The sequence below is a fragment of the Ciconia boyciana genome, chromosome 1 (genome assembly GCF_034638445.1).
Source record: "Ciconia boyciana chromosome 1, ASM3463844v1, whole genome shotgun sequence".
NCBI classification, from domain to species: Eukaryota; Metazoa; Chordata; class Aves; order Ciconiiformes; family Ciconiidae; genus Ciconia; species Ciconia boyciana.
The window spans coordinates 87,196,773-87,224,596 of NC_132934.1; the positions used below are offsets into that span (position 1 = coordinate 87,196,773).

At 51.7% G+C, this 27,824-nt stretch overlaps 2 protein-coding genes across 8 annotated transcripts; one reads left to right on the plus strand and one right to left on the minus strand.

The window, feature by feature from the left end:
* Positions 1-14: 14 nt before the first annotated feature.
* On the plus strand, positions 15-2,743 carry CDCA3 (cell division cycle associated 3). 3 transcript variants are annotated; one of them, XM_072879839.1, is made up of 5 exons: positions 19-208; positions 287-416; positions 509-760; positions 1,828-1,949; positions 2,342-2,743. In XM_072879839.1, exons 1-5 carry the CDS (start codon positions 95-97, stop codon positions 2,480-2,482), a joined length of 759 nt encoding a protein of 252 aa, XP_072735940.1. In that variant the 5' UTR covers positions 19-94; the 3' UTR covers positions 2,483-2,743. The 3 variants fall into 3 exon arrangements, with proteins under 3 accessions (XP_072735930.1, XP_072735948.1, XP_072735940.1); XM_072879829.1 differs by having other exon boundaries at positions 15-416; XM_072879847.1 differs by lacking the exon at positions 509-760 and having other exon boundaries at positions 15-208.
* On the minus strand, positions 2,700-27,216 carry LOC140659757 (guanine nucleotide-binding protein G(I)/G(S)/G(T) subunit beta-3). 5 transcript variants are annotated; one of them, XR_012045209.1, is made up of 17 exons: positions 26,725-27,216; positions 26,243-26,395; positions 25,333-25,525; positions 25,074-25,205; positions 24,021-24,154; positions 23,642-23,731; positions 23,243-23,295; positions 22,972-23,030; positions 21,670-21,794; positions 21,449-21,544; positions 20,324-20,474; positions 20,033-20,150; positions 17,506-17,581; positions 16,946-17,086; positions 9,269-9,370; positions 8,656-8,694; positions 8,384-8,484 (listed from the first exon to the last, which is right to left on the minus strand). XR_012045209.1 is itself a non-coding variant. In XM_072879788.1 (15 exons), the coding sequence occupies exons 1-15, from the start codon at positions 27,139-27,141 to the stop codon at positions 16,438-16,440; spliced, it is 2,151 nt and encodes a 716-aa protein (XP_072735889.1). In that variant the 5' UTR covers positions 27,142-27,216; the 3' UTR covers positions 14,209-16,437. The 5 variants fall into 5 exon arrangements, 3 of the variants coding, with proteins under 3 accessions (XP_072735906.1, XP_072735915.1, XP_072735889.1); XM_072879788.1 differs by lacking the exons at positions 8,384-8,484; positions 8,656-8,694; positions 9,269-9,370 and adding an exon at positions 14,209-16,650; XM_072879805.1 differs by lacking the exons at positions 17,506-17,581; positions 20,033-20,150; positions 20,324-20,474; ... (8 more) ...; positions 26,243-26,395; positions 26,725-27,216 and adding exons at positions 2,700-4,373; positions 5,214-5,430; positions 6,609-6,810; ... (1 more) ...; positions 7,924-8,086; positions 8,203-8,266 and having other exon boundaries at positions 8,378-8,484; positions 16,946-17,082.
* Between the last annotated feature and the right edge of the window lie 608 nt (positions 27,217-27,824).

Sequence of the window (27,824 nt, forward strand, 5' to 3'; positions counted from 1 at the left end):
CGGGGGCCAATGGGACGGCACCGCCTAGCGCGCGGGAGATTTGAATCGCGGCGGCGGTGGGGCAGTGGAGCAGCGCTGCTTGGTGCCCGCTGTCATGGGGGTCTCAGGCAGCGCCCCAGCCACCCCTGCTGCCCTCTGCAACAAGCACCTGGCGCACGTCAGCGACCCCCGCTCCCCTAGCGCCGGCATCCTGCGTACCCCCATCGAGGTAGCACCTTCCTGTGGGCCGCCCGCCGCCCCCCTCGGCGGCCCTGGCCCGCCGCCCCCATGCCTGCTCTCTCCGCAGGTGGTGAGCTCCCTGGCAGGCAGCCCTCAGTCCGGCCTCGCCGAGCCGGCGGCGGGCATCAGCCAGAACCGGGACCCGCGCTCGCCCACGCCCGGCATCTCCCGCACACCCATGAGAGCCGCGTCGAGTGGTGAGTGAGGCCGCCGCGTGTGGGTGGGTGGGCTGCGCGGCCCGGCCTGGCCCGGTGGCTCACCCCGTCCTCCACCCCTCCCTCCCCGGTAGACAGCGTGGACCGCCTGGTGAAGCAGCTCAGCGAGGCCTTTGGGGCTGATGCCGCGCCCCCGGAGCCGGCGCCGCCGGGAGCGGCCTGCTCCGCCGAGGAGCCGGCAGCGGAAGAGGCGGCCTGGCGGAGCTCCCCGCCCGCGGGCGGCCCGGAGGGGGCCGCCCCCTCGGGGGAAGGGGCAGAGAGGCCGCCTTCTCCCAGTGCGGGCCCGGCTCGGCCAGCCCGTGTTGCCGGGCCCGGCTTCTCCTCGGGTAAGTGGCCGGTGTGGGGGTAACAGAGCTAAGGCTTCGTGTGCCTGGAGAGCTGCACGGTCCATGGTGTGAGCAGGTCAGGGCTCCCAACACCCGTGTGCCTTCTGACCAGGCTTCTGGTGCCTTCTCCAGGCTTGCTTGCTTACAGAGGCCTTGTCTGTTCCCCCCAGTTCAGTTGTCTCCCACTCCCTCAGATAGCTCAGCCTTGGGGCTCTGCAGCTGGCAGATGGGAGGCCCCTTTGGGAACTGTTCTTTTACCAGACTGGTTTCTATCAGGAATTGAAAAATTGTGTTTTCAATCTGTAGTAAAAATCAAGAGATAAATGTATCTCTTTAAGACATAAATGTTAGCTCTTCCCCTCTCTAAGACAGGTTTGTAATTGTGGAGGCCTGTTCAGAGGGACCTTGCAGTTTCTCCTTGGGAAGAGCTGGGGAGTGAGGGTGGGAAGCACATCTAAAGTGCAATGACTGAGTGGTGCTGAGAGCCTTTAATATAGACCGTGCTTCAGAAAACTCTGTGCTGAGCATCTCTCCTATGAGGAGAGGCTGAGAGCTGGGACTGTTCAGCCTGGAGAAGAGAAGGCTCAGGGGAGAATCTTCCTAATATGTATAAATACCTGAAGGGAGGGTATAAGGAAGGGAGAGACAGGCTCTTTTCAGTGGTGCGCAGTGACGGGACAAGAGTCAACGAGCACAAACTGGAACACAGGAGGCTCCACCTGAACATCAGGAAACAGTTTTTTTCACTGTGAGGATGACTGACACTGGAGTAGCTTGCCCAGAGAGGTTATGGAGTCTCCATTCTTGGAGGTATTCAAAAGGTATCTGGAGATGGTCCTGGGCAACTGGGTCTAGGTGGCCCTGCTGGAGCAGGGGGGTTGGACCAGATGTCCTCTGGAAGTCCCTTCCAACCTCAACCTTTCTGTGATCCCTTCACCTGGAAGTTCTTGGGTAGCAGCCTTTGCTGTGCAGGCAAGCAAGCTAGATCATAAAGGCCAGGGGGCATTTAAAATCCAGGACACTCTAGCCTTGGTGTAATACACTGATGTGCTTACTTCTGTCACTAGGGAGCAAGCCTGTAAGACGCAAGACCAACAATAAAATCATGGCAACATCGGGTGGAACTGGCCGTTCTCCCCTCAGCATCCTACAAGATGATAATTCCCCCAGTGCTCCTGCCCCTCGCCAGGTAAAGCTTAGTGAGTCATACTGTGGGAGGGAGAACAGGTTGAAAAAGAACAACCCAACTCCTTCAGTTTCTGTGTTTTGTAGGGCCCCAGTTTGGAACTGTGGCCTCCTAGGCCTGTAGAGCCTGGTGACTTCATAAGTATCTTTCTGTGGGTTGGTCTTGTCCCTGGATGCCTCCAAGTCTTGTTCAATGTTTGTATCTTTGGCCTTACTATGAGATTGCCCATTTCAGTACATCCTTTCTTTTTAGGCTGTAGAAAGGAGTCCGTCACTCTTAGACATTATCATAAGAGCTGAATGGCCAGAAAATGGGCTATGTGTTCCACTGAGAATTAACTAAGCCTTAATTAACTTGTGTTTTACACTGTATGTTTGGGGTTTTTCTTCCTCTAGGGTAAGAGGCATGTGTTGGGAGAGAACCTTGGGGAGAAGAAGGAAATAACAGTGGATGTGAGCAGGAACCTCAAATCTGGGAACTGTGCGTGGAGTGACTTGAACAAAGAGAACCAACAGTGTCCTTTTGTGGAGAACTAGAGATTTCATTTTCCGGGAACTTGCTGTAATTTGCTTCTATGTTTTGAGAGTCTTCTAGGGGTGAGAAATCCTGCAATAGACTGAAACTCCAGACTTGTGGTCACTCTTCTCACATATCCCTGTTGTGGAAAGGGGAAAGAGCATACTCTCTCTTAGCTTTGCATGTCTTATGTACAGTACAGACTTTGGCTCTTCTATTGTATATCAACTGTATTATTGTAGAGATCTTATCTGTAGCAAATAAATTTGTATTAAACCTTTGACTGTATCTATGTCCTGATAGGACAATAGGAGTCCCTTGCTTGCCGGGTGCAATGTTTTCTTTGGGGACAAGGATTCAGGAACAAATAGTTCGGCCTTCCATTAGCTCTAAAACTCAGCTGTCCCCTGCCTCTAATGTGCTACCTTAGAGCTGTGCTGAGAGGGGTCTGACCTTGAACCCATCTGCTACAGAGTGGGCTGGGGAGTGGCAGCTCTGTGCAGGAGACTGATGTATCTCGTGTAATTTCTGGACTTCTGCTGTCTAACTAACTGAAACTAACACACTCATGGGCTGTAGCCAATTGCAAGGGTCTGGCATGAGGGTGAGATCCAAAATAGGATGAGATAACATTGTGCATTAGTATCTTCTGTTGATAAGTCTCTACACCTTGTTGACCTTCAACTCTCCATAGCAGAGCCTTGGGACCCTGGGATGTGGTTATGAGCCAACAAGTGGAATAGGGGCTGAATATAATGGCTGTGTTGTGTAGTTGAGCTCAAATATCCAAGTTTTGCAAGGATGCATTTTCAGCTCTCTATCCCAACTCTAAGGCAGCAAGCCTTGGGACTAACAACTTCTCAACTAAAATGTAGGTGAGGAACACTGTCTCCTGGGGACTTTGAGGTAGAGCAAGGCCTGTGTATAAGATGTTCTCTGAATGGGGTCAGTAGGCAGTATTCACAGGAGAAGAGTTATGTTTGCAGTAGCTCTTTGCAATGCTGGAAAGAACACAGCCTGCAGTGCTTATGTGAGCTTTCTTTATTAGCCTGGGCTATGATGATCTATAACAGACTTGAAAACAGGGGCTGATGGCTACTGGTTAGACAGGGTCACCACACAATGCAGGAGTGAGGCAAAAAGAGAAGGAACAGCAAGAAGCAGAAAATAAATAAGAATAAATATAACATTCCTTGGTATTCTGGCAGGTCTGAGGGCTACCTTTCCCCCATTTATGCATAGATAAGACTTGAGCTACATCTTCCCCAATGGAAAATGAGCCCAATTTATGCTAACTTTTTGTTTGATATTACATGATAAAATCTCAAACGCAGTACATCTCTGAGGCTGTCTGCAGGGATATAGGACAGCTGCACAGAGAAGCCAGGCAGAGTTAAATCAGGGACAGAGCTTAGCCTGGGACAGAGGTATTGCATGGAGTGTCCTCTGAAGGATGAGTGTCAACGTGGGTAGAGGTGTTTGAAGGAAGATGCAGTGTCTGAACTGTACTGTAACATCCTGAGACATAATGACCAGTGTTTTGCAGGTCTTCAAGCCCACTGGGCCTGTTTAGAGGTGGAGAGAAGGGCCAGTGTATGTGTTCCTGCTCCCCAGCTCCTCCTGCTCCCCCTCCCCGATCTCTCCTTTCCCTTTCACTCTGGGAGACCCCTACAAGTGACCTGTGTCTAGAGACAAGCGGCAATGGTAGGTAGGTGTTTCTGTTGTGCTCAGCTGACAATGCTGTTTGCATGGGCTCGGGCTGTGGGCCATGCTTCTTCTGCTCTTTCCCTCTCTGCTGCTGTCCTCAGTTCCAAATCTTGAGGAAGCTGTCCCAGGAGCCCGTGGCAACAGCCATGCCATCTGCTGTCACCCCCAGGCAGCTCACTCTGTTGTCATGGCCAGAAAGGATTCCTATGGGGGGAAAGAAGAGAGGTCAGGAAAAGAAGTGGGGCCTAGGAGAGATGAAGGGGTTGACCACACTGAGGACACTCATCGTAGGCTGTGTACCTACACCCCTGTGTATCGCACTCTGTTCCTGCACAATGTATTACAATCAGAAAATGGCTAATAAGAACAAACATGTGGAAGAATATTTGTGTGGTGTACAACCACGACCCATGGGACTAACCAAAGAACAATGTTCTTGGGAAGGTCTGGCCAGCTGAATCCTCATACAACTGCTTTCACCCTGGAGTGATGGTAGGACTAAGAAAGGATGTTGTCCTTGATAAGGCTGAGAAATAGCAATGCTTTTGGTGGGCTGTGTTATAAATTTTTAGAGGCTGGAGGCCACATCTGAAAGAAAAATGGCACTTGGGTGTATTCTGTGTATGAGCATCACAGAGTATACAGAGATGATGGATGGAAGCCCAGGTCCATGCCCAGCTCAGTGCCTGGCCACCAAGAGGCACTGTGAGTAGCTGGAACTGGCAAACGGCAGAGGCTAGGAGAAAGTAGGAAATACTATTGGTGCTTGTGAGCAGTTTTAGCTAATAGGGACCTTAATGCTCTTTTCCTCCTTGAAACAATGTTGTTTAAAGTCTTGACTTCCTTAACATTAAAAACAATAGTTCTTCTACACAAAAGATAGTTGTACTACTTATGGTGTGCTCCTTAACTGTGAGGAAGCTTTGTTGGGTTTCAGTCAGTATAGGATCTGTTCCTTTTAGAAAAATAAGGGCCTTTTCCTTGCCTTGGTAGGGACAGAAGACCTTGCAGGGAATGAAAGAGGGACCTCCAGGAGCCACTCACCCACACGCTCTGCTTTCAGGGAGTCCCAGATGTTGCAGTTGAAGTCGTCATATCCAGCAAGCAAGAGGCGCCCACTGCGGGAGAAGGCGACTGATGTGATTCCGCAGATGATGCTCTCATGAGAGTACACTATGAGCTCCTGGTCTGCCCGGAGGTCAAAGAGACGGCAGGTGGCATCATCTGAACCAGTGCAGATGGCTTCACCGTTAGGAAAGAACTGAGGAGGGCACACACCAGATTTTAATCAGGCTGTGCCTTACAGATTTCCTCAACATCTTTGCCTCCCTGCTAACCACCAGGAAGCCACAGAGGTAGGAAGACCCAGTGGGATAAGACACTGGATCATAAAAGTTGAGTCTGCTGCAGGGTGAAAGTGATGCTTCTCCTAAGACCAAGTAGTCCCCTTCCACTTCAAGAAAGCCAATGACCTTGGGGCTAGAGCTATTGCAGACATTCCAGTGCTTGAGGAAGGATTATTGTCTCTTTAACTCTAGCTGTTAGTTCAGGCCTTGACAAGTGTCCACCCATTATTCCCAGGATGCGGTCTGGCATGGTTCAGAGCTATGAGAGCCTTCCTCTGTCTGATCCTCATATCCCAACCTTCTCATACACACTCCTTTTGTGTGTCGTCTCTCTGAGGAGCAAAAAAGAGCTCTTCAGGAGCAGGTGTAGCAGAAAACCATATGGCTGGTGGTGTAGCCATGGGACAGGTGAGAAAGGCTGTACTAACTGAAGTCAGTGGAGGGTGGTTCAAGCAGCAGACATTGCAGGAGGCTGGCAGCCTCATTTGGTTAGCAGAAAGGGATCAAACTGACAAGATTCTTGTCCTGCCACCTCTAGGGCTCTGGTTTGAATCCTTGCCTCTGAGCAGGATACTTGCCCCCAAATGTCTGATCTGCCTCCCGTGAAGATTTCATCTTCAGAAGATCTCCCTATGATCCTAAGTTACCACTTCTGCTATCTGGAGCTGACCAAGACCCTCACCTGAGTTAGGTATTCCTGCTACCTCACTTGTGTCTTGCGCCAGGGCTCCTGGAGCATGCCTGAACTGTGGTTTCCAACAGCTGCTGTGAGCAAAGCTGCACCAGAACATGTGTTAGGGTGCTGAGCTCCACAGATCATGGCGTGCTCACTGAGTCCAAGCAGTGCTTTGAGAACAGCAATCAGACCTAGATGCTTTGGTGCCCTGGTGCCTGGGAAGAGCCAGTCTCCAAACTTCAGTGAACTCAGGCCCTCCTTGCTTTAGGCTGGATCATGGGGCCAAGGTCTCCTAAGACCCTTGTTGCCCACATGACTGTGACAGCTTCTTTCAACCTTGTCCCAAGACCCTATTTCAGAGCTGGTCCATCCTCCATTTTCCTTGCCTCCCCACCACCATGCAGACAGCATACATACGCAGATGGCGTTGATATCGGACTCGTGCCCTGAGAAGGTCTGGCGGCAGGTGCCCTCCCGCACGTCCCACAGTTTGGCAGTAGCATCGCAGGCCCCAGAGATGAAGAGTTTGAAGTCTGGGGAGACGGCCAAGCTCATACAGTCTCCGGTGTGACCCAGGAACACAGTCTTCTGCTGCCCCGTCTCAATGTCCCAGAGCGCACTGCGGAAGAGGAGAGAACTTCTCAGAGCCAACCCAGGCAGAGCAGATCTACAGCTGGGATGAAGAGCTGTCGTACTCACAAACAAAAGGAGGGAAGCCATGGGCCTGGCTACGGCATGCGAAAATGGGTGAGAGTATTGCTGGAGTCAGCTGTATACAACAGGAGATACCTTCACAGCTGTTGCTGGTCATACCTTTGCCAAAGCAGAGTTAGACTAAGGCTGGGGGGTGTGTGAGGTTTGACCGTATTTCCATAACTGCAACAGTTGAAGGGAATACTGAGAGGAGGTAAGAGGGACCCACAGGCAAACAGTTGAAAAAGGTATGCTGTATCCAGGCTTGTAGGATGCATGAGCTGTGTTCACTGGGATCCCACACTACAGCCAGGTGAACAAGCCCCGTGTAACCTTGATTTCTTACGGAAATGCTACAGCCTGACTTCTTCTCTGTCAAGAGGTTCTTCCAAAGCAGGTGTTGGGATGGGGTGGGGGTGAATAAAGACTTGGCACTGCTCAGAGGCACAGCACAGCAGGACCTGAGAGCCAGGAACAAAATGATCCAGGCACTGGCTTTGCAGATGTCCCTTGCACAGTGGGTAAGACTTGAGAAGTGGAGCGTGTATGTGGGCTTCACATAAATTTACGATGTTTTGTGTCCTGGGATAAACAACACTGTGCTTTGTGAGAGCTGACGACATGGTCCCTACTACTTCACCAGTAGATCTGCATCTTGACCTAACCTCAACTGGGAAAAGAAGCACCTGTTCTGCCAAGGGAGGAAGAATGGATCTGGCTTCCTAAGATGCTCTGCATGGCTTCCCTGTGTAGGAGCAATTCACACTTAGATAGTGGACTGCTGCAGAGCAAAAGGACTGCACTTCCTGATGTGAGCTGTGCCTCTAAGAGCCAGAGGTCATGTCACTAGAATGCAGAAGATAACACTCACCATGTGGTATCTCCAGAGCTAGTCACAATATTGTTGTCATCAAGAAATCGGCAGCAGGAGAGGTAACCTGGGAAGGGGGAACAAGGAAAGATGAGAAACAGGGCAGGGCTAGGAGAGTGAGGTTTAGAAGCAGAGGGCACCCAAGTTGCAGGCAGGCAGCACACACACCTGTATGGGCTGAGAGCTCCCTGCTCACTTTGACGTTGCCTTCACGGGTCTTGAGGTTGTAGATGGAGCACATGTTGTCAAGGCCCCCACAGGCCACAAAATTGCCTGAGGGGGCATAGGCACAGGTCATGACCCAGGAAGAACGCAAAGGGATGGCATGAACCTGGGAGGACAAGAAACCATGTTGGGACTCTGGCAGCAGAGGGAGAAGGGCAAGGGCACTAGCTCTGAGGGGACCCACTCCAGTATCCTGGCTTGCTGCAGCCATCTGAATCCTACCTTGTTAGTTGTGTATGTGTCCCACACAATCAGTTTCCCATCTTGTGAGGCACTGACCAGAAGTCTGTGAGAGAGGAATAAGATCATGTTAGTAGCTCTCTTCCCATCAGAGCCTTCTTGCCCTTCACACCCATGTGCTGCCCTGCACCCAGCAGATCAGCAGCATCTCTCTCACTTGGAGTCTGTGGACCAGTGCATGGCGTAGATCTTGGCCAGGTGCCCACGCAGGGTTCTTCGGGTCCGCATCTGAATGCGGCCAACAACCTCCACTCCAGACACAATCTGAGGAAAGAGTGGGGGAAGAGAAAGAATTAATCTTGGACTGGCAGGAGCCTTACTGCTCCCCACATCTCTGCCTCCTAACTCCGCTTCCCAACTGGAGAGAGTCCCCCTTGGAGTGGTGCTAGCTGACCCACACACACACTCACCTGCCCAGCCAGCCCTGTCCCTTACCTGAGCAAGTGTTGTGTCTGCACAGGCTTTCCGGGCATCCTGGAGAAGAGACAAGAGCAGGTGAGACAGAAAGCCATACGATGAAGGCGATGGCACATGAAATTCAGGGGCATAACCTGGGAGATGCTAGAGGTAGGAACTGTGGATTTGCTGTGTTTGGATTGTGGCCAGCACAGGGGGATCCTGGTCTGTGACCAGGGCACCTTGGCAGCAGTCAAACATCAGGAAGGCAAGCCAAAAGCTACTCAGCATCCAGTTCCCCATGCTACATCCTTTCCATGGATCCTCCCACTTGGCAGAACACCAGCTCTCTCCCAGACAGAGGAGGTCCTGGGGACACACTACACTCTCTGCTCCCCTGCAGACACAATGCCCGTAGCCACTTCCTTCTCACCGCTGTAGAGTCCCCTCTTCTCTCCCTTCCCCTCCCTCTCTTCCCCCCTCCCCCCCATGCTATGAAGATCTCCATTAGCACTTAAAGGGCTGTGCAGAACTGCAGAGGGCTTCAAGGGTGTAGATGGAGAAAGCTCAACTCCAAGTTGCGGCTGAGGAGAACTTGGACATGGGGGGGTAGACACTCTCTCAGCAGTTTCATGACTGTTGCCAGCATTACCGCAATCTGCTTCTTTAGCTGCTCAGCCTCCTGCTTCATCTGTTCCATTTCCCCCATCTTTCTGACCTAGGGGTGGCTCCTCCACGTGGGGCAGCCTTGATTCTGAGGAGGCAAATCAAAGGAGAGAGGTGTGAGGTAGAAAGGGCACTAATATGACTGCTCAGTTATGCAAATGTAGGCATCTCTGATAAGGGCTTAGCAACCATTTATTGGCTGAATGATTGGTAATGTCGTGCTGTATGTGGTCAAAGCCCTTAACATTTGGAAAGTTTGTACTGGGCCTGATCAAAGGTCCATTTGGTCTTGTATCCTGCTTACTTGTACACTGGGAAGATGAAGACCTCCAGAACCTCTTGCTGAGGTTCTGGCTGCACTTTTCCCCTCACCTCTTTATTTATAACCTCCCCATTCCAGGCCCTACCAAGTCCTGGGTCCTCTTCATCAGCTTCTGCCTGTCCATGACCAAGCTGTCCATCTCAGCTACAGGAGGAGAAAACTTGATGGGGGGAGCCCAGTGGCTATTTTCTATCATTTTTCCTAGCCAAAACATCACCAGTCAGTGCCCACCAGCTCTTTAACCACCAAAGAAATCTGGGGGCTGTTAAGGTGCTCTGTCAGGGTTCCCTTCTAGTTTCCCATAAAAAAAAAAAACAAACACCAAAAAACCCCACGTGGATACCTAGGGAATGATCTAAGAATAACATAAGCAAATAGTGGTATTTCTCCTACTTTCCTAACCACAGCTTTTCATTGACTTCCATAGCTAGAAGCAGAATTACTGTATGCAAGTTCTTGATGGATTTTTCTTCTATGCGTTTGTCCACACACTGCTGGCACCCATGCTGAAATTTAGCATCCTCCATGGTGAGGACTTCCACAGCTTAGTGGCATGCTCTGCAAAGAAGTTCCTGGTTCTGTTACTCCCGAATGGCAGTAGTTCCACTTGGTGGTACCTAGCTTTTGAGTTGGAAAAATCAGCAAATAACTGGTCTCTATTCACCTCAGCATCACTTGTTTTTTTTATAGATTTTTGTCATCTCTGTCTTCATACATCTCTTTTCCAGACTGCAGAGCACACTTAGTCATTCCTCCCATGTAAGCTGTTACATCCTGTCACCTCTGTTGTTCTCTAAGCCCTTTGCAGTTGTTTAGAGTATAGATGATATGTTTTTGCAGAGAGGGCAATGAACCAGAACTGTAATCCATATTCAAGATACAGGTGCACCATATGATTATACAGCATCTCAGTTTTGTTCTCTCTTTCTTCTTACGTGCACTTAAAACTTCACCAGTGATTCTAGCATTTCCCAGTCTTGCAGACAAATCTGGTCTTTATTGCTTCAATCCTTCTCCTGGGTAGGTGTGAGTGTCCAGATGTGCTCTAAGTGTTCATCATTAGAACCAGTGCTTTGCCCCAAGGCCAAGAAATGCTCCAGCAGCACCTGCAGAATTTCTCCTTCTAGTCCCTGTGAGTCACATCGCCTCCAACCGCCTCTGGCCTGTTGCCTGAAGGCCTCGTTTCTTCCAGCCAACGGGGCTTTGGGTCCTTCCCTGCCAGGCTGCTCTCTTGCTGCGGGCAAGCACATGCAGATGACTCCCGAGTCCTACCTTTGCTCGCTGCTTCGTAGAGCTCTTCGAGTTTCCCTCCAGAATCCCTTCCCCTGAATGTCTCTGTGGCTTTCCTTTGATCTTCCAGGCAGGGTGAGTTTCTGCTTGGTCAATTAGTCCTGTGGCATGGCTTGAGCATAGGAAAAACAGGGAGATGCAGGTTTCCCCCAGCTTCTAGAAGGCATGAGCTTATCCCAGAGGGAGGCTATTTCAGGCTCTACTTTGCAGAGAAAGACTGGTACCTGCTGCCTGCAAGCCTGAACAGAGCCACAGCAGTGCTGCTTCTTCCCTGCTCCCTGCCCATGCACTGGACGTGGCTGCTGGCCCAGTCTGCTGGCCCCAGCACACAGTGAGGAAGTAGGAGAGGGGCCCAGGGCTGCAGTGTCAGGGCCCAGAGGCAGGTGCCACAGCAGTGGCCTGGGGCTGCCAGCTTCAGCTATGGTGAAGGACAGGGACAGACCAGCATGTGAGCTGGGCTCTTTCCACTTTTTTTTTTCTTCTCTTGTTTTGACAGAACAGTGATGACAGGGTTCCTCCCAGGAAGGATACATAGCTGCACCTGGTTGAGTGACACTGGCCATGAAAACCCACCTGAATGTACTTCTCCTCCTTTGGGGAGGGGCTGGGCACCCCACGCCATCTCTCAGCTAACTGACAGACTGGGGAGATGCTGGGGAAGGCCTTGCAGCTTTCAGTAGGAGGCTGCACATTCTCCTTATCTTGTGGCATTTGCCCCTCAGCTTTGGTGCACAGTCAAGCTGCAGAGACTGTATCCAGCTCTGGTCGCTGCCTCCCAGCACATTCAGTGGCAAACCTGAACTTCCAGCCACCCTTCCAGCCCTACCATTGTGGTCCACACCTTCCTCTTTCTCAGTTTTCCCCAGGACTGATCCTATGTGCCCTCCATCAACCATAAGCGTTGGATTGCCTTTTCCTGCTGGGCCACCTCTTACCTCTCTACTCTCTCCTTCCAGTCTCCTCTCGTTGGGCCCCAAGGCCTGGCCTCCCCACAGCAATCCCTTCCTATAGCTTCTCTGAGCTGGAACAGCACTGGCTTTCTGCTCTCCAGGCTGTCATTTCACAGACCATTGGCCATCTGAGATCATCATCCAGCCACCTACCCTAATCTGTCTTTATGGACTTCTGCTTTTGCCCACCCAGACCTGCATGGAGGTGGAAGCCTTGGTCTCTCTTCCTTCCAGTTTCTGCTGCAGGTGAAGCTGGCTGCACATGTCCTCCCCACCACCCGTCAGGTCCCCAGTGTTCCTTGCTTTTTCACCATCCCCTTTCCTTCCCCAGGTGTTTCTTTCTCAATGCTGGCACTAGCACAGGAGAGCCAGTTCACAGGCACCTGCTCTGTGAAGCTGCACAACCAGATGAGGGGCTTTCAGAGCTGGCAGGCAGATCAAAGGGCAGGGGCACAATGTTGAGGACGGATAAAAAGGGCTAAATATAGAGAAGGTGCAGCTCAGGCTCAGGACTCTGTCCAAATCTCTAAATCTCTTTCAGAGAACACTCTAAATGAAGTTGGGAATTGTTCTCAGCCTCAGAAGGACAAGGAGCCACAGATGAGCGATAATAATAGCTCCAGCTTCGCCTGTCCCCTCCACCCATCATGTCCCAGTGCAATTTGTGGAGACTGAGTTACCTGGTCCCCAGCAGAGTGCAGCTGCCTCCTAGGAGGCCCACAGCAGGTGTGCAAAAGAGCAGCTCGTCATGGTCATGTAAATTTAGGACAGGAGATGGGGGAACCAAATGAGGGAAGAACAGGGGAAAGGGGAATGGAGTTTGGGGGAACCAAATGAGGGAAGAACAGGGGAAAGGGGAATGGAGTCTGGACAAGGCATGTTCCTGACATGACCAGCAGGACTTTAGGGATGCATATTTCTTGTAGATCCATGGATCAGCTCACAATTGCTCATGGTAGCTGCCCAGCCTGGTTTTAATGGGAAAGGCTTCTAAATAGTGCATGCTCAGTGCTTTCTGGAAGTAAGAGCTCTTTCAGGTGGATGCTAAGCAGTAGAGGAAACCAAGTCCTTAGGTACTTTTGAAAAAGCAATTCACCACGACCACCCCAGCATTGCAAAGAGCTACTGACAGGAGGACCTTGGCACCAGCACTGGTCCGGAGTTGTGCCTCCTACAAGCATCACTGAGGATAACGGCACAGCCAAACAGAGCCTAGGCTTAGTCAGTTCACGCCAGCCTTCTTCTGAGCTCTGCCTTGGCTGTGTTCATCCAGTTCACAGTTCTTGGCTTTTGAAACCATGCTTCATTTCTTCTGCTCTCCAACACAACAGTTCTTTCCCCACCTGCCTTTTCTGACAAACTTGCTGGAGGCACCTGCTGTAGCAGTGCTCCTGTCTGTGGGCAACCAGACCCATCCCTGAGCCCTTGGGTGTCTGCTCGTGGCAGACCAAATGCCTCTAATGTGGTGCGAGGCTGCGGGGGGTCTGGAATCATCTGCCTTCTGCCTTTTGCTGCCATGCCATGACTTTTCAGGGCTATGTCCCTTGCACCATGCCATAGCAGGGGCCCAGCCTGCACCCCAGGGGCTGTCCTATCAAGCCACCTGCATCGCTCCCTTGTGGGGCTTGGGGCGCAAGTGATGGGTGGGAAGAAAGGGGAGGTGAACCCCCTTATTTCCTATCCTCTGAGTAGCTTTCCCCACACTGGGGAGGGAGTGGTCCCTCTGTGGGATGCTGGGAGAAGGCTGTAAATAGAAAAGGGAAAGGTGCAGGAGGGATGTCTGAGTATTAATAGGCAGCATCCCTGGGTCTCTGTGTAATCCCTGGCTGGCCTCGCATGCTCACCCTGGTGACCCTGGGCTCCTTGCAGAGCCGGATACAGAGATGATCCCCCTCTCCTGTGATGGAGATCAAAGGCCAGGGTAGAATTACCCTGCTCTGCTCCTCTCTTCCTGAGGGCTCTTTCTCCATCCAGAAAAGCAGCCAGCTGCAAAGAGGTATGCACAGGGGTGCACCCAGAGTGCAGGACTGTGTACGGGTAGCAAGTGCCAGGTCCCTCGGGGGAGGCATTACCCTCCTGTTCCAGTCTGGAAACTGGTGAGGTTTACCTGCCAAGGGGAGAATAAGCAACCCCATCCCAGTGCAAAGCCCCTCATCATTGTAAAGACATCTCAGCACTAACCCAAACTCCTTCCCCACCATGATCTTCCCTCCCACATCCTCAGATGGGATCAGCCCATGTACAAAAACTCCCCACAGCATCACACCAAGAAACCCAGGATACCAAGTGCCAGGCTCACCAAGGTGACCTCAGGCATCACAACAAGGCAGCATCCTTACCAGGATCTGTAGAGCAAGATGGGTTGCAGTCACCCCTGGATGGGACCCTCACAGCCTGCCTCCCCTGCTGCGAATGGCTCCTCGCTGGCCAGAAGCCCGTTGTCCCTGTGTGGTCTCCAGTCAGTCCTGTCTGTCCACCCAGTGAGTCCCTTGCTCCCTCTCTGCTCCTCAGCCTCTCCCAGGACTGATCTCCCCATGGGGAGCTGGAAGGCTGTGGATGGGAGGGGTTGGGGGAGGGCTGATTCCAGGAGCAGCGTCAGGCAAATTAAATCAGACACCAGAGACTTGGGGAAATCGGATTGGGACGTAATGCAAAGCAGGTGGATGGGGAGGGGTGAAAAGAGAGAGCAGCATGCTGCTCCTGAAGGGAAAGAAACTATCAATCACACGCAGATTTGACTCCCTCTGTTTATATGCGCAACAAACTAATGAAGTGAAGATTAGCTAGAACAGGCTAGGATTATCAGCCACTGGGGCAGGGCTTGCTGCACCTCACAGTCCACAGGTATTCCTGTTTTCCCTGGGACAGTGTGCCACTTGTGTCCTGGGCAGGGCGAGAAGAGGGATGGTGCCACCCACAGTGGCCCTGCCAAGGGAAAACCCATGGCAGGGCTGGGGTCACACCCTCTCTGGGCAGCAAACTGGGCTCTGCATGGGGAAAACAGAACTGGGCACAGGGGCCAGGGGTGGCAAAAGATTTGGTGGCATGCCTTTTGGCAGCCACTTTAGTGGGATGCTACAAGGGGATTATCTTGGCCTCAATCTCTTTTAATCTCTCCCATGGCTTTGGCCCAAGCCTGAGATAAATACCTTTTAACGGATCTCATCTGACGTCACAGGCCATCAGTCTAATCACCCAAGCCACCTTTAGGGAAAGCAAGCCAAAGATGTGGACACTGGCCCCTCACCCCCCAACACATCCTCGTCAAGCAGGAACCATCCAGCACCCCCACAGAAATCATCAGGATGGACGTGTGAGTGCTAGGATGTGATGGACCTCCTGCCAGGGAGGGGGAATTTGAAATGCCCGCATCAAATTGTCTTTTTCTTGTGACCCTGGGGAGGACGGGAGGCAAAAAGGGTTGCTGATGTGAGTTTCCCAAGCTTGTGTGTTAAGGGAGTGCCGGGATTCAGATTGAGGAAAGGCTTCCCTTTCCCTGGAGCACGGGCCCTGTGCCAACAGCGATGAGGGTATCGCCCACCCACCTCTTACACCACTGGCCCTGGCACTACAGATTTCTTCCATCTGAACTGTAGTTGGGGTCTCCATGCACAACCCTCATCAAGGCCTGTGTATGTCATGACCAGAGATTGATTTCTGGCTGTAATGCTTCCCAGGAAAATGGTCACTGCTCTTTTTGATACTCCATATCCACCCCATTCAATTCCTGTTTGGCTACAATATAATCCCACCTTGGGACACTAATCCCCTGGGCAGTGACAGCAGATTGTCTTTGTATCAGGTTGGAAAATGATAAACAAAATATCTCTTCTGCTTTCAGGGGCAATTTGGTGCATGGAGAGGAAAAAAAAAAGGAAGAAGGGCCTTGCTGCAGGGAAATCTGCACCCTTTCCAGGGGTTAGTCATGGCAGAGCTGACTTTCTCTCTTGCTCTCCCTTATCAGAACTAGCTGGCATCTGGGAAAATACTTTGTTTTCTTTCACTGAGGGATCAATCTTCTTCCATTTGTTAACTACATTTCCATCAGCAACGAGTGTGCATGTCTCTCTCCTGGTGTACAGACTCAAGCTCCCATCAACATCTGTGTCCAGCATTTTGCTTTTATTCCATATAGTCACAGTCCCTCACCTTCCCTCTCTCAGATGAATTGTGAGTTTCTGGAGTTTGCAGGTGCCTAGAAAATTCAGAGGCTTTTGTTTCGAGTTCCTGAATGTAAAACAGCCCTTGCTGAAAGACCCCAGGCTCCTCCCCCTGTCAGATTTGGCCCTGGATGACAAAGAAGCTAGCACTGAGAGGAGTGCGGTGAGGAGACCCTACCTTCTTACTTCTGAGTGACACAAACACATTGGCGAGGCAGTGAAGAAAGTTCCTGGTGTCACTGACTTTAATACTCTGTCCCTGCTCCCATTTTTCAGCTGCTGGGATGTCACAGAGAAGAAAGCTGCATCCCTCCCCATCACTACAGCTCTAGCATGCTAATACACTGCTCCAGGCCTCTGTGGTCCCGTGTCCTGCTACCAAGACCTGCCAGACCATGGTGTGTGCCAGTCCTGCCCCCAGGGCCCTGCATAGTCAGAACTCATCTCTGGCCCGCAGCTCCTTGGGGTGCTGCACCCTGTCTGAGCCAGGCTTGTGTCTCCAGCTCGTTGGCCTGGCTCCGCCACTGGGAACGGGAAGCTCTGAGGAGGATCTGCTGCTGTGATCAGCCCCCTGATGTTCTTCTCCATCAGGCGGGTCCTGCTCCACAGCCCTCTGCTCCATCAGCTCCTCTGCCTTCACCCGCTCCTGCGGCCATGGAGACAAGAGATGATATTAACCCCTCCCTGCTAGGGTCTTCGTCCTGCTCGCAGGGGCTGACAAGACAATCTCATCTTTGCCACATCCATCCGACCCCCCCAGAGCCCATTCTCTCTTGTGGGACCCATCACAGGCTGGCCCCTCCACCAGGTACCTTGTCAGAGGACAATCCCCAGCTGCTGCACTAGGCCCGGCCCCCTGGGAAAGCCCACAAACCATTCCTTAGAGGGATTTGATCTAGCTTGGAGGTACTCGAATACATTTCTCCAGCATGGTCCTTTACCTGCTCAGCATGCTCCTGGGAGTGTGTGTACCAGAGAGCAATGGCGCAGCGTCTCCCGCGGCTCACTGCCCACACGCCGTGGGGGTTCTCCTTGCCAGAGCTGAAGGCTACTAGCCTCCCACACTTAGGATGCACCTCGGCCTGCCAGGAGAGAGAGAAGAGACAATGAAGCCAGCAGCCCCCTGCTCTGGGGTATACGGTTATTGTACAGAGGTAACGTTGCCTCTGGGAACATGGAACAGCGCAGAGCCACTAGGCATTCACTGCCAGTCTATAAGCCAGGTAGACCTTGGGGAGGGACAGAGAGAATCAAAGGGACAAACTACGTCACAGACACCCACAGACTACAAGAGCCTGGAACATCTCAGCTAGAAAGGAGTTAACCTCTCCTCTGAGATTTGCCTCAATTTGCCTTTAGCTGTCCCTATTTGAATCTGCTACAGCATCAGCGCTGGATTGGTTTTGGAGTGGTGGGATCCAATAACCAACTAGTTTCGTACCTCCCAGACTAAGGCTCACCCTCAGTCCTCCCTCCTTCTTTTGGCCAGTCCCAGACTTACTGTGACAGTCACACTGTCCATTTCAGTGAAGAAAAGGCCCCCACCTTGGAAGTCATCATTGAGGTAGAGAATGCCACTGTGGACAAAGAAAGAGGACATATGGATGGTGAAGCTCATTCCTCCCAGGTGCTTCCCCACACTCCTTGTCAAAGGAGGCTGTGGCACCTGAATGATACCGCAGGTTCAAAAAGTGACTAGACCAGTTAACAGGAGAATGCATTTGGGGGTGTTAAATACAGCAGTGCCTAACTGAGGGGAGTCCCTGAGCCGCAAGCCACAGGAGGCTAGGAGAGTATGCCAGGGAGTTAGCTCTATACGCTTGTCCTGTTTAGGGTTTTTTTTAATCCTCTGCAGCATGCATCTGTGGCACTGTTGTGACAACGCCCTGGGCTAGACGGACCTTGGTTATGACCTGGCATGACATTATGTTTTAAGATTGGAAAAAATCTAAAGCCTGGAAGAGGAGACTGATCAGCAAAGCAAGCCATGTCTTAAAAGTTAAGGAATTTCAGAGTAACATAAGAATGGTCAAAAAGAGGCTTAGTGCATGCAGAAAATAAAATTAAAACAATAAATTTCTTTACTAATGTTAGACAAAAAGAGAAGCAGTGAGGCCACTGTGCAGTGCAGGTGAGACCACAGTCAACTAGGTGAAAGAATGGACCACAAACTACTTGAGCTCCTCTTGGTATTCAATTAAGCTGATAGAAAAAGTCAGAGGAACAAGAGAGGCTCATTAATGGGACTGGGAGAAAGAAATAGAAATCAACACTGTGGCTGCTGAAGCAAAACGTTAAGGACATAAGGACAGTGAGAGGATTACCAACCCTGAAACCCAGGAAGTTATAGCCCTCCTACCATAGGGTTTTCATAAGACTGTGAAGTCAGAGTGGTAACACGACTGGAGAAAAGCGTATCCTATGACTGGAGAAAAGATATCCTATCTCTCACTCACATGAAGGGGCAGGAGGGTAGGGATAATGGTTGAAGCATAAACAGGCCTGTTGGCCTGACCTCAGTAGTCTGCAGGGCTTTAGACTCCATTTCTGAGAAGGATAATTGAAGGACAAGAGGTAAACGGAAAATGGTTTTAAAATGTAACATGGGGGTACTAAAAGCAGATTGGGCTAGCCACACAATCTTTGACAAAACAGTTTATTTCCCAGGGAAAGACAACATGCTTGATCTCAGCAGTTTGGACTCTAGTAAAAGTACTCAGAATGGTGCCACCAGAGAAATTACTAATGAACACAGAGAAGGTGAAGACGAACACGTGAACAGCACACAGTGACTAGTGCACCACTGGCACTGAAAGGAGTACTGTTTGCCCAGAGGAGGATCACTGGGACTCTTGGATCCCTGGGCCCAATCCTGTTCAACAGTTTCATTAATGACCATAGCACAAATACACAGAAGAGTTCCAGGAAGTTTGGAGCACAGGGACCTCTTTCAAAAGGACACTGGAAGAGCTCAGCCCTTGTGAGTTGGTTGGTCAATCACAATTCACTCTGCAAGAGGGCAGGAATAGCTCAGTGACATAGATCCCAGGAACATATTTTAACATACATTCAAGTAGAAGTCAGAGAAGCCCACTATGCAGGGAGGAGTGAGGTGACAGGACAGCTTTCCCACAGGAGGGATAGAGATCTAACCAGCTACATGACAGAGCCTGGTAACTTTGCAATCTGACTATACCAAGTCAACATCTACATCAGAAGGGAAATGGACTCAATGATACTGGAATTCCCTCTAAGTCCCACATCCTTACCATAAGCTGCTCAGGGAAGATTTCTGCTCCAGGTACAGCTAGCACTCAAAGAAAAGGCAAATAAGATTTCTGGATGCCCAGGGATGGGACGGTAAATAGGAGGAGTCAACTGTAGTGAACTGACCTCATTTGGCTGCAGTGTGCAACAACTGTCACTGTCTTTAAAATATATTTCAGGTTTTTTCACAGAAGAGTAACAAAACCTGCCACAGGCTGGAAGAAAAACTCTCACGTGGAATGGAAAAACCCAACACAAACCATTGGCAGTGAATCTTGAGAGAGATGAACAGAGAGAATAGTCACAAAGTACACTGACTGCTCAAAGGAAATCCAAGGAGCTTGGTTCGCCCTCTCCTGTAATGCATGGAAGGCTGTGAAAGATGGAACTTGATTAGAAGAAACAGACTGTCATAAGGGCTGGCAGTGAACTGTAATACTGTGGTAGACCCTCAAGACAACAATTTGATATCATGGTTCTAATTCATGCAGCCTCCCAGCCTTGTTCTGCTCTCCGTTAATGCTGGCTGTGAGGAGGGAGGAGGGAGAAAGGGCAGATCTTCTTCCCAGCCTAGGGAAGGTGTTTCACACCTCATTCTGAAGCCACCTGATGCAGCCTTCTGCCTGATGCTACAGCTCTGGCTGGCTGTGAGCCAACAACCCATCACCTGGTTTCTATAAGCTGAGCTCATCCTCTGATGGGGCCAGGGAGACATGTTCTGATCTCCACGTGATCTAATATAGGTCGCCTTCTTCTTTTACCTGTAGTCCCTGTACACATAGGCAGGCGGTTCTCTCCAGCACTCTTGCCCCTCAGGATCCAAGAGGCAATTATCAGCGTGGACAGGATGACTAAGATCCATGCGACCTTCCTGTTCCTCTGAAAAGGGAAGTTACAAAAAAGATCATGGGCATTTTCAGTTTCAAGAAAGAATAAGGCAGAGAGAAAGGGGCACAATGAGAGTAAAGGGAAGAGAGTCTCCTGAGAGCACGTGGCTGGGACTGAGGAGACTCTCCAGGAGACAGGGACTAACAGGGTGAAAGATTCTGTACCGTCTACAGCTGTGCGGCACACAAGGTGTGTGAATGAGAAATGGAGTTTCTTTCCAGGAGTAAAATAGGACTCTACAATTTTCCGCGATTTCTCACTGGCCTGCAAAAGCAATTTGGCATCTCTCCAGTCCACGTCCCCATTCTGGGCCAGCTAAAAGTGAAAAACAAGCCTGTTAGAATACTTACATACAAAGACACTCTAATAAATGATACATGTACACAGTACAGAAGAAGAGACCTGTGTAAAGTCCTGTAGTCACATAGGTAAGAAAATAACATGTTTTCTCATGTAAATATAAGTCAGGAGTACACCTGTACAGCACAGCAATTCTCTCCTTCTACTCAGCACGTGAAGCCACATCTGGAATGCAGCACCATTTTGGGTGCCCCAGTATACAAGGGATGCTAGCAAACTGAAGTGTGTCTTCAATGAAGGGTCTTAAGATGGCAGGGGTGTTGGAGCACATGACTTAGAAAAAGAGGCTGAAAGAGCTGGGTGTCTTCAGCCTAGAGAAGAGAAGGCCAAAGGAGGATCTAACCACAGTCTCCTGTCAACTAACAGAGGGTTACAGAGAAGATGGAGACAGTCTTTTCTCAGAGGGACCCACTGAAAAGACAACAGGCAACAGGCCAAAGCTGCAGCAAGGGAAATTTTGGCTAGATATAAAGAAAAATTTCATCCTCCTGAGAGGACTGAAACAGGTGCCCAGAGAGGCTGGGGAATCTTCACCCTTGGAGATGTTCAGGACTTGCCTGAATCTCATCTAGCTTTGGAATTAGCCATGCTGTGAGCAGGGGATCAGACTAGAGATCTCCAGAGGCTCCTTCCACCTTAATTTATTCTCCAATTCTAAGCTAAGCATGTCTGTAAGACTACCGCACAGGGACAAGCAGCAATCCCGAAACCCTGTCTCACAGGAGAGAAAGCACTTGTCAAGCCCTCCATGTACAACGTGCCTAAACATGATCGTGGAGGAAGAGGGTCAGGGGAGACCGCACATGTGCTTGTGAGGAAGTAACACACCCATGACCTCATCTAGACTGCACTTCACAGAGGAAAATGCTCGAGTGGCAAACACTCTTTCTGGACAATCAAGAAGGCGGCAGACTCACAGAGCCACTTACCTGCATGGCCTTCAAAATGGTCAACCCTTCAAATCTCTCATGTGGGGTGTGAGGCGACCGTCTTGCCCGGTAGCCATCTCCTGATTCTCCTGCTGCCTGGAATAGAAGGATACAGATGACACACGTTAGGCTGCCATCTCTCCTTCATGGAAACACTACAACCCTGCCTTGCAGAGGAGGAAAGTACACATACAGAAGCTCCTACAAGACCCACACCTCACCTTTGTCAGCCGGAGAAGGTCCTTACACTCAGACTCTGTCAGCACTCTGTCAAACACAACCCTCTGGGTTCCATTCATCTGGCGGGAATCCATCGTGACAGCAATACCCTCAAAAGGCAAAGGACCTGTCAAGAAGCAAGTACAGATAGGCATGAGCAAGCTTTGGACAAGAAGCCCTCAGACACCAACCCCCAGCCTGGATAAGGAAGTGGAGAAACACTATACATTCTCTGAGAAGACAGGACAGTTCCCCAGAAGTGCCCATTCCTCGCAGACCTGGGCCACTTGCACCCCTCACATGCTTCAGGGGAACCAGAGCATCAGCTGGGGAAGCTGGCCTACAGCGAGTGCTTCAGGAGCCAGCAGAAACTTGGGGCTTGCTGGGAGAGCAGCAGGGAGCTGGGGAAAGTTGAGTGCACTGTGGATCGCAGCAGCAGAACAGGTCCAGCCTACTGGGGTGAGGCTCTGGAGAAAAGAAGCAGGTAAACACTTCCATCAACCCTCCTTTCGATCATACATCTTATCCCAGAATTATCTCCAGTGAATCTTTCTACTTTCTTCAGCCCCAAAGAGAAGCAATGGGTATTAGCTGATGATCTGATCTTTTGATCTTTGGCCTTTTTTGTCCCCCCCTCTGACCTCTGGATGATCAGGAATGCCAAGGCACTCAGGCCCTCAAAATGATCTGCTCTCCCATGTGTCACAGCAGAGAATTACTTGGGGTCACTTCAAGCAAAGACTCCAGGACAGAGCCCTGCAAGAGGCTGTATGTCCACACATAAGAATAGAGGATCAGCAAGAACACGGGATTCCGCACTGCAGTCTATACCATTCAGCCACAAACCATCTGAACTTGTGTTTTTCAGGGAAAGACTTGCCCAAGCCAAATAGTCTGTTTCCAGTTTCCATTTCCCCCCCTCTCTCCTTGTCCCTTTCAGAAAAATGTTGTTTCAAGTTGGGCTGGTGGAGTTGAACCAGGTTTGGTGTAGACACTCCTGCCACACTGAACAGGGATCTGCATGTCCACAGGCTTGTTACGTATTCAGGCACCGCTGCTCTCAGCTTCTCCAGCCACAGTGCTCTTTGAGTTCCCATCCCAGAGATGTACACAGTGAGATTTTGCAAGATTACACATGCATCAAAGAGGGAGAAAAGAAACAGTGAGAAGACTTGCTGAGCCATTCGAGTCAGTCTGCACCTATGCTAGCATTCAAACATCTGAGGATGGAAGAAAAGACAGCACTTAGCCTGACTAAGCCTGGCTGACTGCATCCAAGTCCTTCTTCAAGCTCTTTTACTCACCCCTCTTCTCCCTCTCTTCCATATCCAGAGTTTCCTGCTTTTGCTTCTCCTGATCCTCTCTCGGGAACAAGGGAAAAAACAGAGACCAGGGCTGTCAGTACACAGAGCTATGCCTAATCCTTCTCTGTGGTAGCATTTCACACCTTTCCTGTTCCTGTTTTGCCCACTCCTCAGTAGGTATTACTGTTCCTTGTACCATCCCTGCCAGTCCGACCCCATCCCCTACTTCCAACACTTATATTTCAGTCCTAGTCGACTTGGCCAACCTTACCTGTGTTTCTCCTTTAGGTTTTCAGGAATCAGCTCATCTGGAGTCCAAAGATCCTGTAGGAACAAATGCAGACCGTTCAGTACACAACAAACTTCTCCCACATTGGATCATGTCAAACAGCCAGTTCCTTGTCCTGCTTCTCTAGTGAATATCAGACCAATGGTTCTGGCCTGCTTCTGATGACAGCCAGATTGGGCTAATGCATATGGTTACAGCAGCAATTTCAAACTAACTTCAGTCCTGGAGCAGCAGAAAGGCCTTAAAGATCCACCTCATAAGGACTTAGGGGTCCTTCTCATCAGCATCTGATTCTTTCTGGATCATGTGCTACTGAAGTGAATGCTGGCAACTGTCTTGGTGAAATCAGGGCAGGAAGATTAAGATGATACCGTTACTTACAGGGTCGTTAAAAGTTCCTCCTAGATGCTCTACTGCATAATAAATCAACTTCTTCTCCATCAAAGATCTCTGCACATAATGTCGGATACTCTAAGGAAGCAAAGAGGCTGTCAAACAACCACCCCACAAAAGACAACCCCATCCCTGTCCAGAGCAGAAGCCTGCCCCAACACACTGCTGTGCACTATGAAAGCCCGGTTCTGTCCTGAAGGGACCCTGCTTGATACAGACTATAAGTAAACTCAGGCTCCAGTTTCTTCAGTCCTGGGCTTGGCACACATCTGCAGTGAAACATGTTTCCCTTTTTGTCTCCTGGACTGTGATCCTATCACATGGGACAGGGGAGGGCCAAAAAGTACAGACCTGGGGTTGTAACTACCTCTCTGGCTGTGACAGCTGTGTCCTCTCCCAGTTCCGTGCGATACTGATTGATTTTCTCCAACATTGGCTCATCCGTGGGATAGAAGAGCAAGTAGGAAGCAGCACATTCAGCAGCCAGTGCCTGGTTCCCAACTTCGGCAGGGACAGAGCAGAACAAACAGATATGTCTCTGAAAGACTTCACGTTAGCAGCAAATGTCTATAGGCCAGTAGCACTCAATGGCCCAGTCAGGATCCAACAGTAGGAGGCCTTACACCGAGTACACATCAATCCCTGCCTAGCTGGGCCTCTGCCCAACGATGGGCAGAGAATACAGGGAATGAGCCCAGTGAAGAATGGGCCCCCTTTCAATACTTATTGGGAGCTTGTTCAGAGGAGACAGAGAAAATATAAGTATATATTTGGAAGAAAGACGGTCCCACCTCCCTCACCCAATAGATTTGATGAGGTGTCTGAAGGCTTCTTTGAGATACAAGTTTTACCAATGGTCTGACAAAGGAGATGAGAGTCACTTGGGTCAGTGTGGGAAGGAGCAGAGGTATCCAAGAGAAGAACTGAGGGACATGTGAAAGTGACAGGGTGACAGGATGGCCAATGTCATGACAGGCCATCAGGTGAGTGAGGGCAGGCAGGGCTGACTCAGTAGGAATACCACTGTTGAGATGAGATGCACACGCATGCTCTAGATAGGAAGTGGGGGCTTGGTCTGGAGCCACGTATTGAAAAGGAGGGTATAAAATACACAGCAGACAGTTGGAGCAAGGACTTGAAATGGAGAGTCCTGAAGAAAAGAAGTGGGAACAGCCACACATTACAGAAGCTGCACAAGGAGACTGAAGTGGACCACAAGGGACCTCTCCCAAGGTGGCCACTGGCTTGAGCAAGAGAAGAGAGGTTCTGGGAAGAGTCGGGGGGCAGAAGGGGGGAGAGAGAGGTAGAGCTCAGGTCAGTGTGCCACTTCTCCCCATGACATGTTGCCCTCCAGGTCCAGAGACAAAGGGCACGTTTAGGGGTGCCACAGCATAACCCACTGGGTTGTGGCTCTGCTCACCTTGATCATAGGCAAACTGCAGTAAATCAAGATGAGAGGGTATGAAATCTTCTGTGGCAGAAATCCGCCCCGGCTTTGTGGCAATTTCAAGGACGCATTGCTGTCTGCACTTCAAAACCTGAATATAATGGGCTGCAAGAGAGAGGAGCAAGAAAAGCAGTAGCTCACACTTCTTCCAGAGAGGAGCACTGGGAAATGGGGCATGTCCACTGTGGGGAGCATGGCCTTCCTACCCAACCCTCTGTGCCTCTAATGCTACCTGCAATAGCTTCGTACAGGCCAGGTTGCATCTCCTCTTCCTCCTCCTCGTCCTCATCCTCCCAAGGCCCTTCACACAGGGCACGACACTCTTCCAGTGCTGACAGCGCCTCTGTGAGTGACTCCTCCAGCCTGGCCACAGCCTGCAGGTACTCATCTGCATTGTAGTGCTGCACCCCAGCCTCATATGCTTCCTGCGAAGGACAGGTCCCTCATCAGCGTGGGTGACACCAAAAGACGCCCTGAGACTTCGAGTCGCTCACGGGGTAGTGCTGACATCTAGAGGCCTGCCTGATCATGCACAGCGCACCACGCAGTGACAGCAAATCTTCTGGACTTAAGCCAAATATACTTCTCCAAGGCCCTGCAGCCTGCTGTAACAGTCACCAGAAAGTCTGTGTGTCACACTTGCAATGGTTTGTCTTCACCCTGAAGAGAAGGCTTCAGGGAGACCTTCTTGCAGCCTTTCAAATATAAAGGGGGCTTATAAGAAAGACTGAGTGAGACTTTTGAACAAGGTGTGTAGTGACAGGACAAGGGGCAACAGTTTTAAACTGAAAGAGGGTAGATTTAGACTGGAGATAAGGAAGACGTTTGTTATGATGAGGGTGGTGAGCCACTGGAGCAGGTTGCCCAGAGAAGGTGGGGATGCCCCATCCCTGGAAGTGTTCAAGGTCAGGTTGGATGGGGCTTTGAGCAACCTGATCTAGTGAAAGATGTCCCTGCCCATGGCAGGGCGGTTGGACTAGATGATCTTTAAAGGTCCCTTCCAGCCCAGACCATTCTGTGATTCTATGTACAGGGGCCCTGTCTCAAGCCATGGCCCTTGTGTGGGAACAGATCAGGGTCCCAGACTGGTCCCTAGGATGGGATAAGATCTGCTGACGCCTAGCTCTGCATCGAACCCTCACCCAGTGCGGCATAGCCTCCAGGTCCCGGAAGTTGTCTGACTTCACTCCTGACATACGCTGGTACTTCTCTATGTCCTCCCGCATTTGGAGGTGCTGGGGATTAGCTACGAAGAAGGTGTGAGCGGCGGACACGGCTTGATCCAGCTTCTTCAGCTGTGGAGAAAAGGCAGCAGTGCCTGTCACACTCCTGGGGGCCCTCTCCTCTTCACACCCACCCCTCACCCCAGCTGCTCCCTGGATTCACCCACCAGGCGCCTGTGCCCCACACCACCCCGACAGCCTGTGTCCTGGGCTAGCGAGCCCTTGCCCACCACCTCCTCAGCCGGCCCGTGGCAGGTGGCCCTCCAGGAGAGCCGCGCAGAGCCAGCACCCTGCCTTTGCTGACAGAGGCCCTGGGGGCCTGCCCGGGGGTGGCGACTCCCAGCCCCCAGGGGAGAGCCCACCCTGGGAGGCCCCTCGCCGCCGCCGGGGCCGGTCCTCACCTGGAAGAAGGCCACCTGGAGGTAGTTGTAAGGCTCCCTCTGCTCGAAGTCCCGGCGGATGGCGTGGCTGGCGCGGTGGGCGGAGGGCGCGGAGCCCAGCCGGCGCCCCAGGCAGTGCTGCAAGCAGTCGGCGCGCTGCAGCACTCGGCCGAAGAGGGCGGCTTCCCAGGGCCCGGCCCCCGGCGGCTCGCCGAGGAAAGCCGCCTCCCGGCGGCAGGCGGCGCGGCAGGCGCGGCGGGCCGCCCGCAGCCCCGCATAGCTGTGGAGGGCGCGCTGCAGCAGCTCGGCCGCCCGCCCCCAGTCCCGGGCGAAGTACGCCCGCACCCCGTCCGCGTACAGCAGGTCATAGGGGACCAAGCGGCTCGGCGACGTGGCGGCGGCGGCAGCGAGGAGGAGGAGGCAGAGGAGGGAGGCCATGGCCGAGCCGCCGGGGAGGAGGAGGGGGAGGAGGAGGAGACGGAGGAGGAGGAGAGGGGGTCCGGGGCGGGTAGGCGTCCTGGCGGGCCTCGGGCTAGGCCCACCCAAGGGGCCGGGCCGGCGGGCGGTGCCGGGCCGGGGCCGCGGTGGGCGGGCAGCTCGGCGTCCAGGTAGGGGAGCGGGGAGCGAGGGCCACTGCCGGGAGCAAGGCCCGGCTCGGTCCCCGTCCCCACGTCTCTCCGCGGGAGCAGGTCCTGCTGCGCCAGCCGAGACCTGCCACCACTTCGTGGGCGCCTGGACCAGCCCAGTGCTGGTCCTGCGCGGGCCAGCAGAGCCCCCACACCTCGTCGTGTGACATGGTCCTTTGTACAGGCGTCCACCAAGCATCCCCCAGCGCTGACCCTCCCTTTAGTACGGGTCACCCAGACCCCTCCAACGAGACATCTTGTAAGAGGTTATGGTTAATCTATCAGAATCCGTGCTGGGGACGAGGCACGCTTTGACAGTTCGTAGACCAAGTGCCATCACATGGAGAAGCACTTTGGAGGTGAAGGGCTACCTATCTCCCACAGTCCCACATGATGCAGCCAAAGCCTTGCCCATGGCTGGAAATACAGCTAGCACCAGGCAGGAGAAGGTCCACGCTACCTCTGCACCTCCCTTCCAAGAGTTTTGTGTGGGGC

Coding starts and splice junctions, on each gene's coding strand:
- CDCA3 (XM_072879829.1), top strand. CDS start 95: ATGGGGGTCTCAGGCAGCGCCCCAGCCACCCCTGCTGCCCTCTGCAAC. Junction 417..508: donor CATGAGAGCCGCGTCGAGTG/GTGAGTGAGGCC, acceptor CCTCCCCGGTAG/ACAGCGTGGACCGCCTGGTG. Junction 1,950..2,341: donor GTGCTCCTGCCCCTCGCCAG/GTAAAGCTTAGT, acceptor TTCTTCCTCTAG/GGTAAGAGGCATGTGTTGGG.
- LOC140659757 (XM_072879788.1), bottom strand. CDS start 27,141: ATGGCCTCCCTCCTCTGCCTCCTCCTCCTCGCTGCCGCCGCCGCCACG. Junction 23,296..23,641: donor GAGGAACTTTTAACGACCCT/GTAAGTAACGGT, acceptor TTGTTCCTACAG/GATCTTTGGACTCCAGATGA. Junction 17,582..20,032: donor TATGTGTACAGGGACTACAG/GTAAAAGAAGAA, acceptor CTTTGTCCACAG/TGGCATTCTCTACCTCAATG.